Raw genomic sequence first — 15,299 nt, 5'->3', positions numbered from 1 at the left:
TGAGCCATCACTCATGGCTATATATACAAACCAAAAACATATACATTTACAAGTCAAGTCAAATTGCTAAATTCACTTCCAACACATAACCAAAATGACCAAAGTTCTTATACATGCCATATACTTAAAAAATAAGCTCAAAAGTACCGAACTGATAGTTGGATAGTGTGACGATTTCTTTGACAATCCCCGAGTCCGAGCGAGCCTTAAAGTCACTATAAAACATGGAAAATGAACAACGTAAGCTTTATAGCTTAGTAGGCTTGTATGAAATAAACTCAATCTAAACATGAATATTCAAATCATCAATTTGAACATATCAGCATGTAATTCATGTAACTAACCAACCTTTCACATTTTTCAATCGTAATTTTATATATAACTTCACAATTGCTTCGATGTAAACTTATACGGTTCATGTACATACCTGTACCATCTCGTATCAATCTCATGCACAATCACGTCTTTCATTTACCCTTTGAACCATTTGGAATACTATTGGATACTCAGAAACCTCACACACTAAGTGCCAATATCATGGCCCGAAGCCAACTCAATCTCATATCACATATACTGCTCACACTAGAGCTATCAACGGGTTTGCTCACACAAGTTGTCAGTAGATAAATAGCTACACGGTGCTGCTTACACAAGCTGTCAAGTATCTGTAACACATGCCGGTATACTCAGCCACTGGTAGGACGTACATGACTAGCACCCGGATCACATAATCACATTAATCCTCTAATGACATGTCACTAGTGTCCAAATCTATTCCTAAGGTTCAACCGGGATTTCAAATGCCGAATCATCATCGAATCATTGTCGAATGTGTCTATAGTCTCGTAATCACAGTTTATGCAATATCAAAACATTTATAATGAAATTTATCATATACGAACTTATCTCGGATGCTAAAATAGAGAAATGAGTCAACTATTTCATGATTTTGTTCTTCCTTCGATCTAAGCTCGTATTTCACCTTTCTTTATCTAAATATAATCGAAATTAACTTATCTAATCATCTCTCTATTCAATTTAGTCCAAAAATTCACCTTAAAGCACTTCTACACATTTTTCCCTAATGTTTCACAACTTTTACAATTTGGTCCTTATTACATAAAATCACAAATTAATGAAATTCAACTACAACCCATGCTAGCTGAATTTCAATTAGGTCTCTAGTAGCCCATATTTTTTTTATTTATTTCATATTTTAACCTCAAAGTTTCCACATTTCACAATTTAATCCCTAATTTGCATTTTCACTAAAAATCACTTAACAAAACTTGTATAACTATCATCAAACATTAAAAATATATCATTAAACATCAAAATACTCATGTATTCATCAATGGAAACATTCAAAATCTTTAACAATTTTGCAAAATAGTCCCTGGGCTAGATAGACCTAGCTGCAACGATATAAAAAACGTAGAAATCATTAAAAATAGGAAAAAAACAGACTTACAATTAAAGCATGAACTGGCCGAATGTTTAAACCCTAAACATGGCTTCATTTCTTCTTTAAAATCGACAAGGTTGAAGATGAGTACAAATTTTATGGCTTTGTTTTATTTTAATTTACTTATTAATTATCATTTACCATATTAACCTTAATATTAAACCATTAAAAACACTTAATATATGCCCAAAATTATCCATTCACAATTAAAATGGTCTAATTACCACCTAAGAACCTTAACTTTAAGGTTCTATAGCTATTACACACTTTTAACTAATAGAACAACACTTTTGCACTTTACGCGATTTAGTCTTTTTTACCGAATTGAGCATTCAAACGATAAAATTTCTAAACGAAACTTTCACACAATCATATATTCATGATGTAGACCTTAAAATAATAAAAAAATAAATATTTTAACCTCGAATTTATGGTTCTGAAACCATTTTTTTGATTTGACTAAAAATGGGTTATTACACTAGACGTTATGGCCGAATCTGGAGAGGTTACAGAAGTTGGGTTTAATTACATAAAATCATTCCAGCTGTTTAAATCATATACTTTATATCCATTTTCGAATACATTGATTAATTGATTTATTTTCCAAAACCTAATTTACAGTGAAAGCTTTACAAACTGATATGTTTTTTTTAAATTCGATTTGAATTTTTAGAAAATCCTCGTTTGCATAGAAATCATCGATTTACTAAAATAGTTTATCATGGCATGTAAATTAAAACCCAAAAACCTTAGTTAAAAGTCATACAGTCTAGAGAGTTGCAAGAATTACTAACTCTCAGAAAATAACCCAAAATAGTAAATAAAACCATAAGTTAATAACTTTAAATAGTTTTATGGAAGGGTGGTCTCCACTGAGTCCCTGCTGCACCGATTCGCCTAAATCTATGGATTACCTGAACGGAAAAAGACAAACAAAGGTGAGTTTACATAAACTTAGTGTGTAACCCAACAGAAATAGACATGAAATACAAACATAACATAAGCATGGTTAGATATAGATACAGATTTGGGCTCAGGCCCATTTTAGATAAAGTAACCAGAATCAGATAATCAGAATCCTACCCCCATCTTGTACACAGCATCTCCGACCATCCTAACACACCATGTGGGGTTAAAAACACCCATCAATCCCTACACACCATATTGTGCCATTACAGAACGCATCAGATATAATGCAGCCTAGCTACCAGATAATAGGTGATGTTCGCCATACAGAACACTTCCTCCGTGTAGCACCCCAAACCCGACCCAAACGTTATGGCCGAATCCAGCGTGTCACATTGAAGTGTTTTAGCGAAAACTGTGTTTCTATTGAAAACCCTTCTTAAAATAAAAGAAACCCTAATTAACTAAAAAAAACCTTTCAGTTACGAAAGCCTTGTTTAAAACATTTGATTTAAAAAAAAACTTAGTTGCAGAAACGTAGAAAATATACCATAATTTAAGAAATCTATGTTCAACTTCTCGTAATTATAATGAAAATAATAATAGTAATAATTCAAGTAATAATAGCATAATAAAAACCTTATTACAATTTGGTCTAAACATACTTAAAAAGAAATAAAAACTTAAATGCTTAAAAAAAACCCAAGTCCGAATTATCTTGCTAGTCGGCCACCCAGAGTCTCTCCAAACTTTGAGCCTTCTACTGAGCATCACCTGAAAATAAAGTAAAAGAGGGGGTGAGTTTTCGCAAACACAGTGTGTACAACCCTCGATGAAGAACAAGCATTCAAAGACAAATCATCAAACATGCAATGCAATCCCATCCAAATTATCCATCTGCTACACACCAGCTCCGTCCCCTATCACACCATGTGGGGATATAAATATCGACCCACCCAGTCCACACACCAATGGTAGCCCAGTTGCGGAACTACCTTCATTTACATATTGGGCTTTAAAAGCCGTCGGTGGATCCATGATTGTCAAGAAACCACGCGAATCCTTATATACTTCCTCCGTTCCATAATTCCCACCCCATATGCAACCTAAGCAGAACATCATATGTATGCATGTCACATCCACAAAACTTACATTCAACACCTAGGGGCATTTTGGTCATTTTTGCCCTTAGGGGCATTTCGATAATTTTTCTTTAATTACGGTTTTCACTTACCTTGGCCCGTAAACGAGTCCCGTGAGTTAAGATGAACGGACACTATGCACCAGGTAAGATTCCAAAGAAGAGGAGGTGAGTCATTAAGACTGCTTAAGTACCAAGCTCTCCCTAGATCCAATCCTAGACATGCATATACCCGTTGCCACACCTTAATCCCTTGACTTGTCCACGGTCGCAATAGATTAATTAAGTCTTATGTGGATATCATATACTAGGCCCAAAACCCCTTACAAAGCCTAATCAATTTCACATACCTATATCTGGCCCATTAAGCCCAATCATATTCATATGGCCCATTAGGCCCGAATCACCTGTATATGCCCCATTAGGCCCAAATCACATTTATATGGCCCGTTAGGCCCAGTCACATTCATATTCATGCTCACATACAAGTTCCTACCACATAGCACCAACATTCAGTTTTTGCCTATTATGGGCCCAACAACCCATCAAGCCCATTTAGCCTATTTCGGCCCATACGGCCAAATCACAACCCAAGTCCACGGAATAGCCCGTGGGCCTCAGGCAACCTATCGGTGTCCCCCTTTCGAGTGCTCGTGCACTCGCAAGACTATCGTAGCCAAACTTTTGGCTTTTCGACATTTTAGCTTTTTGGCTTTTCGGCATTTCGGCTTTTGCCGATACATAATGTATGTGTAGTGTATGTACACACTTTGTAAGAAAGCATGCTGCGATCTCCTTAGCCCAAACCTACAATCGATATCACTCAAAGATTAATCTTACATACTTATCGAATACTTTACCAAAAGCCGAAATCTCACCTTAACCTTACCTTGCGCGATAAGTATAACAACCCCTTCACTAACCACGATCAACACCTAGATCTGCACCAATCGTAACTATTAAAACTAGAAAAATAGGTGACTCATATCCAACACAAGTTCCCTTACCTTAACTATGAACATTCGGCCACCTTAGCCAATGGGAGTGGAATACTTACCAAAACCGCAACCACCTAAAGAGCAATTTGGCAGAGAGCTAAGATCCGAGATCCAATACTAATTCCCTACCAAAGTTGATTAGAAAGTGTGAGGGACAATAATCGATACCTAGCAAAGAAAACCGATTGGAAAAGCAACACTTACACTAGATTCGATCAAAGAGTATTCAGCCCTTGAGAGATTCGACTTTTCGGCTTTTCAAACTTAGTATGGTGAATAAGGTTTATTTGGTACAGATTAAAGAAGAAGAGTAGAAGAAGAAATCAGCTAAGTGAAATAAAGAAAATTGTGTAGAGAAGAATAGAAATCGGCAGGAAGAAAAGAAAGAAAAACAAAAGGGTTTTCGGCTTTGTTTGGATCTTGAAAAGAAAAGGGTTTTTTTGGCTTTTGGAGAAAGGGGTTTCTGGCAACAAGGTGAAGAAGAATTTTAGCAGTAGCCTGGAAACCCTATATTCAGCCCTTATTTATAGCCCTTATAGTTGAATTTTCCATGCCCAATTCCCAATTCAGCTCCATCACTTTTAACTTCTCATCTCCTCGTTTTTCTCCCTGATAACCCCTTGATCCTTTCTTTAATTTTCTGTTTTGAACACTCCCCTTGGAGTCCATCTTCACGCCACTTCCATCCTTCTAGAAGGCCAAAATTAAACTCTAAAAATACTAAGCTAGGATTTGAACCTTGGACCTCACAGTTACACAACACGCCACCTTTCTACTCCACCACAGGCTCTTTGTATGTCCAATTGTTTCTTCATTTATTCAAAAGCCCACCTACTTGTCAGCCCTAATTCTTTTAATAATTAAATTATAATTTCTTCTACCCCTTAAGACCTACTAAATTATTGCTTGGATAAGAATATTAAACACAATTTTTATCAAATTTGAAAATAAAAAAAATTTGAGATTTCTAGAATTTGAGATTTCAGGATTTTTGGATTTCGAGATTTTTGGGGCGTTACAACTCTACCCGCTAAAAGAAATTTCGTCCTCAAAATTCACCTGATTCAAATAGTTGAGGATGTTGACGTCGCATCGCTTCCTCAGGTTCCCAAGTAGCCTCCTCAACCTTGTGATTACACCAAAGCACTTTGACTAATGGAACGGACGTCCTTCTCAGTACCTTAACTTTACGACCAATTATTTGTATGGGCTCTTCCTCGAAAGTTAGGTCTGGTTTGACCTCGATTTCTTCAATCGCCACGACATGGGAAGGATCCGAGCGATACCGTCTCAGCACAGAAACATGGAACACGTCGTGGATCTGGCCTAGTTCAGGAGGTAATTCCAGCTGATAAACGACTGGCCCAATCCGCCTTGCAACCCGATATGGCCCAATGAACCTTGGGCTTAGCTTTCCTTTACGTCCAAGCCTTAACACCTTTTTCCACGGAGAGACCTTAAGAAAAATTGAGTCTCCCATGACATACTCTATCTCTCGACGCTTAAGGTTAGCGGCCTCCTTCAAACGATCCCGAATCAATTTTACCTTATCCTCAGTATCGGCTACTAACTCAGGGCCTAAAACTCTCCGTTCGCCCAACTCCGTCGAACATGTTGGAGTTTGAAACCTTCGCCCATACAGTGCCTCATATGGAGCCATCCCAATGCTTGCTTGATAAATATTATTGTATGCGAATTCGACTAACGGTAAATAGTCCTTCCAGCTACCTCGAAACTCAATCACGCATCCCCTCAACATATCTTCCAATACTTAGATCACCCTTTCCCACTGTCCATCAGATTGAGGGTGGAAAGCCGTACTGAAATTCAACCTAGTACCCAACGCCTCATGCAGCTTCTTCCAAAATCACGAAGTGAAACGTAGGTCCCTATCAGATATTATGGAGACTAGCACTCCATGCAATCTTACAATCTCCGCCACATACAGCCTAGCCAGGTTTTGCAACGAGTAATCGGTGCGAACCGGTACAAAATGGGCAGACTTGGTTAACTGATCCACTATAACCCATATCAAGTCTTTCTTAGCAGGCGTCAAGGGTAGCCCACTAACAAAGTCCATAGTGATCCTTTCCCACTTCCAGAGTGGAATCTTCACTGGCTGAAGCAATCCCGAAGGCAACTGATGTTACACTTTCACCTTTTGATAAACCAAGCATTTACCTACGAACTCCATAACCTCGCGCTAAAGTCCAGGCCACCAATAAAGCTCACGCAAATTCTGATACAACTTGTTTCTGCCAGGATGCATTGCGTAGAGACCGCTATGTGCTTCCCGTAGAATAGACTACCTTACATCATCGTCCTTTGGTATACACATTCTCCCATGGAAACACAATACTCCTTAACTATTTATCCCAAAGTCCGATGTCTCCCCACTCTCCACTTGTTTAAAACGAGCACTCAAAGTCTCATCCACTAATTGCTTACTCCTTATCTGCTCAACCCACACCGGCTTTACTTGAAACTCAGCTAACAAGCTACCATCATCCAACAAACTTAAACGGGCGAGCATAGCTCTCAAGTCTGTCTTAGCCCTACGACTCAACGCGTCGGCTACCACATTCGCTTTGCCAGGGTGGTATTCAATCGTACAATCATAATCCTTCAATAATGCCAAAGGTTTAGCTCCTTTTGGGTAAGGAGATACTTCAAACTCTTGTGGTCTGAATAAATTATGCACTTCTCCCCGTACAAGTAATGCCTCCATATTTTAAGTGCAAACACCACCGTAGCTAGCTTCAAATCATGGGTTGGGTAATTCACCTCGTGAGTTTTAAGTTGTCTTGACGCATATGCAACCACCTTTCCTTCTTGCATCAATACGCAACCTAAGTCTATATGTGACGCATCACTATAAACCGTAAACTCCTTCACAGGTACTAGTTGAATCAACACAGAGGCCTCAGTTAAAACTTTCTTGAGTTTTCCAAAACTCTCTTGCTACTTATCTGTCCAAACAAACGGTACCCCCTTCCTTAACAACTTAGTTAAGGGTGCAGCAATTATTGAAAAGGCCTCAACAAACCGCCTATAGTATCCTGCCAAGCCCAGAAAACTTTGGATTTTCGATACCGACTTGGGTGTTTTCCAGTCTAACACCGCTTCAATTTTCCGAGGATCCACCTTAATCCTCTCGGCTGACACCACATGTCCTAGAAAAGTAACCTCCCTTAGCCAGAATTCACACTTACTGAATTTGGCATACAACTGCTTCTCCCTCAAGGTCTGCAACACAATCCTTAAGTGTGCATCATGCTCATCCTTATCTTTTAAGTACACCAAAATGTCAGTTATGAAGGCTACCACGAACTGATCCAAGTACAGTTGAAGGACCCGATTTATGAGATCCATGAAAGCGGCAGGTGCATTCGTCAGCCCGAATGGCATCACTAAGAACTCGTAGTGCCCATAACAAGTTCTGAAAGCCGTCTTATGAACATTTGCCTCCTTTACTCTCAATTGGTGATATCCCGAACGCAGATCAATCTTCGAGAAAATAGAAGCTCCCCTAAACTAATCGAAAAGATAATTGATTCTCGGTAGAGGGTACTTGTTTTTAACAGTTAACTTGTTTAACTGTCTATAATCGATGCACATTCGTAAGGTTCCATCCTTCTTCTTCACGAATAACACCGGTGCTCCCCAAGGGGACACACTTGGTCGTATGAATCCTTGATCCAACAATTCCTGAATTTGTGCCTTAAGTTCCACCAACTCCTTTGGTGCCATCCGATAAGGAGCGATAGACACCGGTGCCATCCCAGGTAACAACTCAATTCCAAATTCTACTTCCCTACTGGGTGGCAACCCTGGTAGCTCCTCGGGAAAGACAGACGAAAATTCCCTAACCGTTCTTAACTCCTTAAGAGTAAGGCTCTTAGCCTCCGTATCACTAATATAAGCCAAAAAGGCTTCGCATCCCTTAAATACTAACTTCTCAGCCTTTAACGCCGAAATCACGTTCGACAGATAGTTCCAGCATTCACCAATCATCACTACTTCCATATCCTCCACCTTTTTTAACACCATTCGCTTTGCAGCACAATCCAAGGTGGCTTGGTGCTTTACCAGCCAATCTATACCTAAGATTAAGTCGAATTCGCTAAACGACAGTTCCATTAAATCTGCTAAAAAAGTAACCCCTTGAACTACTAAAGGTACCTCCCTAGCATCTTATTCACTCCTATAGACTGCCCTAACGGACTTATCACAGTCATCTCATTCACAATAATCTCAAACATATCACCCAAAGACTTACTCTTATTGCATGCAACATATGAATGCGTTGATCCCATGTCAATCAAGGTTGTCTAAGGTAACTCATATATAAGAAACATACCCGTTATCACATCTGGGGTATCCCCGTCTTCTCGGCAACGAGCAGCATAAACCAAAGTTGGCTGTCTCACCTCAGCATGGCCCGTATTTCCGCTTGGTGCTCCGCGTCCACGTCCATTGCTGTTACTACCCCTGGCCTGTCCATGACCCCTTGGCGGCAGCTGTCCACCCTTTGGTGGCTAAGCACCTCCTTGACCCACTGCTGGCTCTCGACCTAGCGTTCGAGGGCAATCCTTGATATTATGCTCCATAGACCTACAAGCGAAACAAGCTCTCATTCTCTTCCAACACTCGCCTTCATGCCTTCTTCCACAATCAGTCTCCCTCTTATTCTTACCCCTTTCCTTCTCCCGGTTTAGGCGCTCAATGCGCTTTACCTCCTCCGCTATATTTGCTTTCTCCACCAACTCCGAGAAAACTCGTTCCCTTTGTAGAGCTATCAGCACCCTTAGGCTATCTCTAAGCCCATCGTCAAACCTAACGCAACGCTCATACTCCGTTGCCACCATTACCCTTGCATACCTACTAAGGCATAGAAACTCTGCCTCATACTCTGCCACTTATTTGTTTCCTTGGGTCAAGTTCAGGAACTCTTTCCTCCTAGCATCCACATAGCTTGTACCCACATACTTCCCTTGGAATACAGTTTTAAAAAACTCCCAGGTGACCCGCTTCAGTTGGGTGCCCTCTTTCATTGTCAACCACCACTAGTAGGCTTCCTCTTTAAGCAATGACACCGCCCCTTTCAACTTTTGCTCAGGTGAGCAGTTAAATCCTCCATTATCGTTTCAGTGGCCTCCAACCAATATTCCGCCACATTAGGAGCGACGCCAGCCACGCCCTTAAAGATCTCAGCCCCGTTCGATCGAATTAGTTCTAGAATGGACCCCCGATTTTCGTTGCCATTATTGGGCCCATCGACCCTTTCTAAAATCCTCAGCATTGCCTACGACAATGCATCTTCTCCCGCGGCCTGATCATACTGTCCATTCCCAACCACAGGTGAAGATAGAGCCTCTTTTACTCCAACATCGGGCACATGGCCCGATGCCGACGATTTAGCCCTAACACTTCCGCGGCCTCGGCCACGGCCTCTTGCACCTCTTCTAGCCCTCATCGTCGTTTCATGTATTTTTTGGATTAAAAATTTTTATGAAGTTTTAGTTATTGTCAATAATTAACCCGATGTTTTATGAAAGTATTTAAAGAGAAAATTATTTTTGAAAATCCTCTACAGTTACAGGGTCTTACGGGCTTCAGTTCCACTCTAACAAAATCAGCTAAAGTAGCCCTCTAACTATCTACCGTATAACAATTTAAACAAATTTAAGAATAAAAGTACTTACTTGGTTTGACGTCGGAGACTCGGTGTGCGACTCAGCAAGCCTTCCCCTTTTCTAAAAACATTGTAATTCGAAATTTTGTAACCTAGGCTCTGATACCACTAAATGTAACACCCCAAACCCGGCCTAGACGTTATGGCCGAATCCAGCGTGTCACATTGAAGTGTTTTAGCGAAAATCATGTTTTCATTGAAAACCCTTCTTAAAATAAAAGAAACCCTAATTAACTAAAAAAACCTTTCAGTTATGAAAGCCTTGTTTAAAACATTTGATTTAAAAAAAAACTTAGTTGCGGAAACGTAGAAAACATACCATAATTTAAGAAATCCATGTTCAACTTCTCATAATTACAATAAAAAAAATAATAATTCAAGTAATAATAACATAATGAAAACTTTATTGCAATCTGGTCTGAACATTTTTAAAAAGAAATAAAAACTTAAATGATTAAAAAAACCCAAGTCCGAATTATCTTGCTAGCCGGCCACCCAGAGTCCCTCCAAACATCGAACCTTCTACTGAGCATCACTTGAAAATAAAATAAAAGAGGGGGTGAGTTTTTGTAAACACAGTGTGTACAACCCTCGATGAAGAACAAGCATTCAAAGACAAATCATCAAACATGCAATGCAATCCCATCCAAATTATCCATCTGCTACACACTAGCTCTGTCCCCCATCAGACCATGTGGGGATATAAATATCGACCCACCCAGCCCATACACCAATGGTAGCCCGGTTGCGGAACTACCTTCATTTACATATTGGGCTTTAAAAGTCGCGGTGGATCCATGATTGTCAAGCAACCATGTGAATCCTCATATACTTCCTCCGTTCTATAATTCCCACCCTATATGCAACCTAAGCAGAACATCATATGTATGCATGTCACATCCACAAAACCTACATTCAACACCTAGGGGTACTTTGGTCATTTTTGCCCTTAGGGGCATTTTAGTAATTTTCCCTTAATTACTGTTTTTACTTACCTTGGCCCGTTAATGAGTCCTGTGAGCTAAGATGAATGAAGACTATGCACCAGGTAGGATTCCAGAGAAGAGAAGGTGAGTCATTAAGACCGCTTAAGTACCAAGCTCTCCCTAGATCCAATCCTAGACATGCATATACCCGTTGCCACACCTTAACCCTTTGACTTGTCCATGATCGCAATATATTAATTAAGTCTTATGTGGATATCATATGCTAGGCCCCAAACCCCTTACAAAGCCCAAACAATTTCACATACCTGTATCTGGCCCATTAAGCCCAATCATATTCATATGGCCTATTAGGCCCAAATCACCTGTATATGGCCCATTAGGCCCAAATCACATTTATGTGGCCCGTTAGGCCCAGTCACATTCATATTCATGCTCACATACAAGTTCCTATCACATAGCATTAACATTCAATTTTTACCTATTATGGGCCCAACAGCCCATAGGGCCCATTTAGCCTATATGGCCAAATCACAACCCAAGTCCACGGAATGGCCCGTGGGCCTTAGGCAACCTATCGATGTCCCTATTATGAGTGCTCGTGAACTCACAAGACTACCGTAGCCAAACTTTCAGCTATTCGGTATTTCGGGTTTTCAGCTTTTCGACATTTCGACTTTTGCCGATACATAATGCATGTGCAGTGTATGTACACACTTGGTAAGCAAGCGTGCTACGATCTCCTTAGCCCAAACCTACAATCGATATCACTCAAAGATTAATCTTACATACTTATCGAATACTTTACCAAAAGCCGGAATCTCACCTTAACCTTACCTTGCGCGATAAGTATAACAACCCCTTCACTAACCACGACCAACTCCTAGATCTGCACCAATCGTAACTATTAAAACTAGAAAAATAGGTGACTCGTATCCAACACAAGTCCCCTTACCTTAACTATGAACATTCGACTACCTTAGCCAATGGGAGTGAAATACTTACCAAAACCGCAACCACCTACAGAGCAATTCGACAGAGAGCTAAGATCCAAGATCCAATGCTAATTCCCTACCAAAGTTGATTAGAAAGTGTGAGGGACAATAATCGATACCTAGCAAAGAAAACTAATTGGAAGAGCGACACTTACACTAGATTCGGTCAAAGAGTATTCAGCCCTTGGGAGATTTGACTTTTCGGCTTTTCAAACTTAGTATGGTGAATAAGGTTTATTTGGTACAGATTAAAGAAAATTGTGTAGAGAAGAATAGAAATCGGCAGGAAGAAAAGAAAGAAAAACAAAAGGGTTTTTGGATTTTTTTGGATTTTGAAAAGAAAAGGGTTTTCAGCTTTTGGAGAAAGGGGTTTCTGGCAACAAGGTAAAGAAGAATTTCGGCAGTAGCCTGGAAACCCTGTATTCGGATCTTATTTATAGCCCTTATAGTTGAAGTTTCCATGCCCAATTCTCGATTCAGCTCCATCATTTCTCACTTCTTATCTCCTCGTTTTTCTCCCTGATAACCCCTTGATCCTTTCTTTAATTTTCTCTTTTGAACACTCCCCTTGGAGTCCATCTTCACTCCACTTCCATCCTTCTTGAAGGCCAAAATTAAACTCTAAAAATACTAAGCTAGGATTCGAACCTTGGACCTCACAGTTACACAACATGCCACGTTGCCACTCCACCACAGGCTCTTTGTGTGTCCATTTGTTTCTTCATTTATTCAAAAGCCCACCTACTCGTCAGCCCTGATTCTTTTAATAATTAAATTATAATTCCTTCTACCCCTTAAGACCTACTAAAATTATCGCTTGGATAAGAATATTAAACACAATTTTTAGCAAAATTGAAAAGAAAGAAAATTCAAGATTTCGGGAATTCGAGAATTCGGGATTTTTGGATTTCGAGATTTTTGGGGCATTACTCTCTGCATTTAAATCCCACCTCAAAATAGATATAGATAACAGATACTAAATTACAGAATAACATGCTTAACATACTTAGGTACATGCAACAGATATGCTTATACTGTAACACCTCTAACTTGTATCCCTCGTCGGAGTAGGGTTACGAGGCATTACTAGACAATACATTACATTCTCATACATTTATGCATTCAATATTATAAACTATTCACAACCATTCACATTGTCCCTTTAAAGGTTCTACTAGACCTTAAATCATACTTAGAAGTGGTTCGGGACTAAACCAATCACATATAAAAACTTTAATAAACTTAGAAAATTTTCTTTAATTACAAGGTTACACGCCCGTGTAAACAGGCTGTGTGCCTCACACGGTCCCCAGACATATCCTTGTCACAAGCCATGTAAAAACAAGGCATACATATTGACTTGTACCACACGGCTGAGGACAGGCCCGTGTGCCAGCCGTGTGAAAATTAAGGAGGTTACTGACTTGGGCCACACGACCGACCACACGCCCATGTGCCAGCCCATGTGCAACATACGACCAATAGACACGCCCGTGTGTCTAGGCTGTGCCAAAACTGTAGGGTATACTGACTTTAATTCGAAGGGTACCCCAAGGGACACATGGCCGTGTAACATAGCCATGTGTCGCACATGGCTGAGACACATGCTCGTGTCTCTGCCCGTGTGGACAAAAATAGGCCATTTGCAAAGCCAATTTGCTACCCTTTTCTCTTGCATACAAATCAACCTAAATGGTACCATTTCAAGACATTTATAAGCAACCAAAACCAACCAATTCATACACATATTATGTCATCTTTACACATACTCAATTCCATAACCAAAATATACAAAAATAATTAAACTTGTATGACTTCTAAATGCATTTAATCATCACCTATTCCATATCACAAGACTCATCAAATGATCATCTCAAACCAAACAATTCATAAAGTATTATATACATCACATATAACACTTATCAAACACATAATTCAAGCCAACTTAGATGGCTATACATACCACATTTACAAGCCAAAATCTCATGGCTAATATTATAATTCAAAACATAACAAGATAAAATTTGCCTATACATGCCATATGCCATATATACAAAGCTTCAAAAGTACCAACAAGTTGATTCAGTAGTGTGATGATAGTTCCCGATGATCCCCGATGTTTGAGTTAGCTTCGATACTCTATAAAAAAAATAACACACATAGTAAGCTTCATAGCTTAGTAAGTTCATACTAAAAATACTCAACAGTTCATAATATACAAACCATCAATTAATAAAAACTTAGTAGTTCTTATATCATCATTCAATTCTAATCTATAACCATTTAATATGTATATACAAATTCATCAAGCTTCAGGCACATAGTATTAACTTCCACATAGTAACGTACATACTTGAACTTTCCCGTATTTATTTATTTAATTCTCACCTCTTTGTTCAGCACATTAATTCGTTTGGAAGTCTTTCAATGCTCTAATAACTCGCACACTTAGTGCATCAGTGATTAGCCAAAGCTATAACGAACTCGCACACTTAGTGCCATCATATTAAACTGAAGTTATCTCGGTATCGCACACTTAATGCCTCATATAGCCGAAGCTATTCCAATTCGCACACTAAGTGCTATTCATAGCCGAAGCTATTTTCAAACGCACACTAAGTGCCAAACACTGTAGATTTATTGTCGTACGCAATCGTAGTGACATATATACAATTTATGCATTATTAAAGCATTAAAAACATAATTGTAATAACATTTACAACATAGGAACTTACTTCATACTCGGAATTGACGAATCGGATCAATTACTTGATAACCCTTCAATTTTCCCCAATTTAAATCTGAGTTCTTTCTTTCTTGATCTATATGTATTCAAAATTAACCTATTTAATCACCAATTCATTAAATTTAATCCATAAACACATATTTGGGCCTTTTTGCACTTTAGCCCTTAAAATTCCACATTTATTCAATTTATTCCTTATTTCATAAAAACACAAATTACTCAAAATTCAATTAAACCCATGCTTAGCCGAATTCTCTATAGGTCCCTAGCAGCCCAAAACTTTCATTTATTTCACAATTTAATCCCTCCGTTTTCACTTTTCTCAATTTAATCCCTGATATGCATTTTTACTCAAAATCACTTTATAAAACATGTATATCAAGCACCAAGCTTTCATAATTCATCATCA

General features: G+C 39.1%; 1 protein-coding gene across 1 annotated transcript; it reads right to left on the bottom strand.

Moving 5' to 3' along the window:
• Positions 1 to 5,558: 5,558 nt before the first annotated feature.
• Positions 5,559 to 6,170, bottom strand: LOC107963016 (uncharacterized). The gene has a single exon (XM_016899617.1). It carries the CDS (start codon positions 6,168 to 6,170, stop codon positions 5,559 to 5,561), a length of 612 nt encoding a protein of 203 aa, XP_016755106.1.
• Positions 6,171 to 15,299: the final 9,129 nt, after the last annotated feature.

This window comes from Gossypium hirsutum, chromosome A06, assembly GCF_007990345.1.
Source record: "Gossypium hirsutum isolate 1008001.06 chromosome A06, Gossypium_hirsutum_v2.1, whole genome shotgun sequence".
NCBI lineage: Eukaryota > Viridiplantae > Streptophyta > Magnoliopsida > Malvales > Malvaceae > Gossypium > Gossypium hirsutum.
Note: the sequence above shows the minus strand (reverse complement) of the source record. Positions and strands in the feature narration are given on the sequence as shown.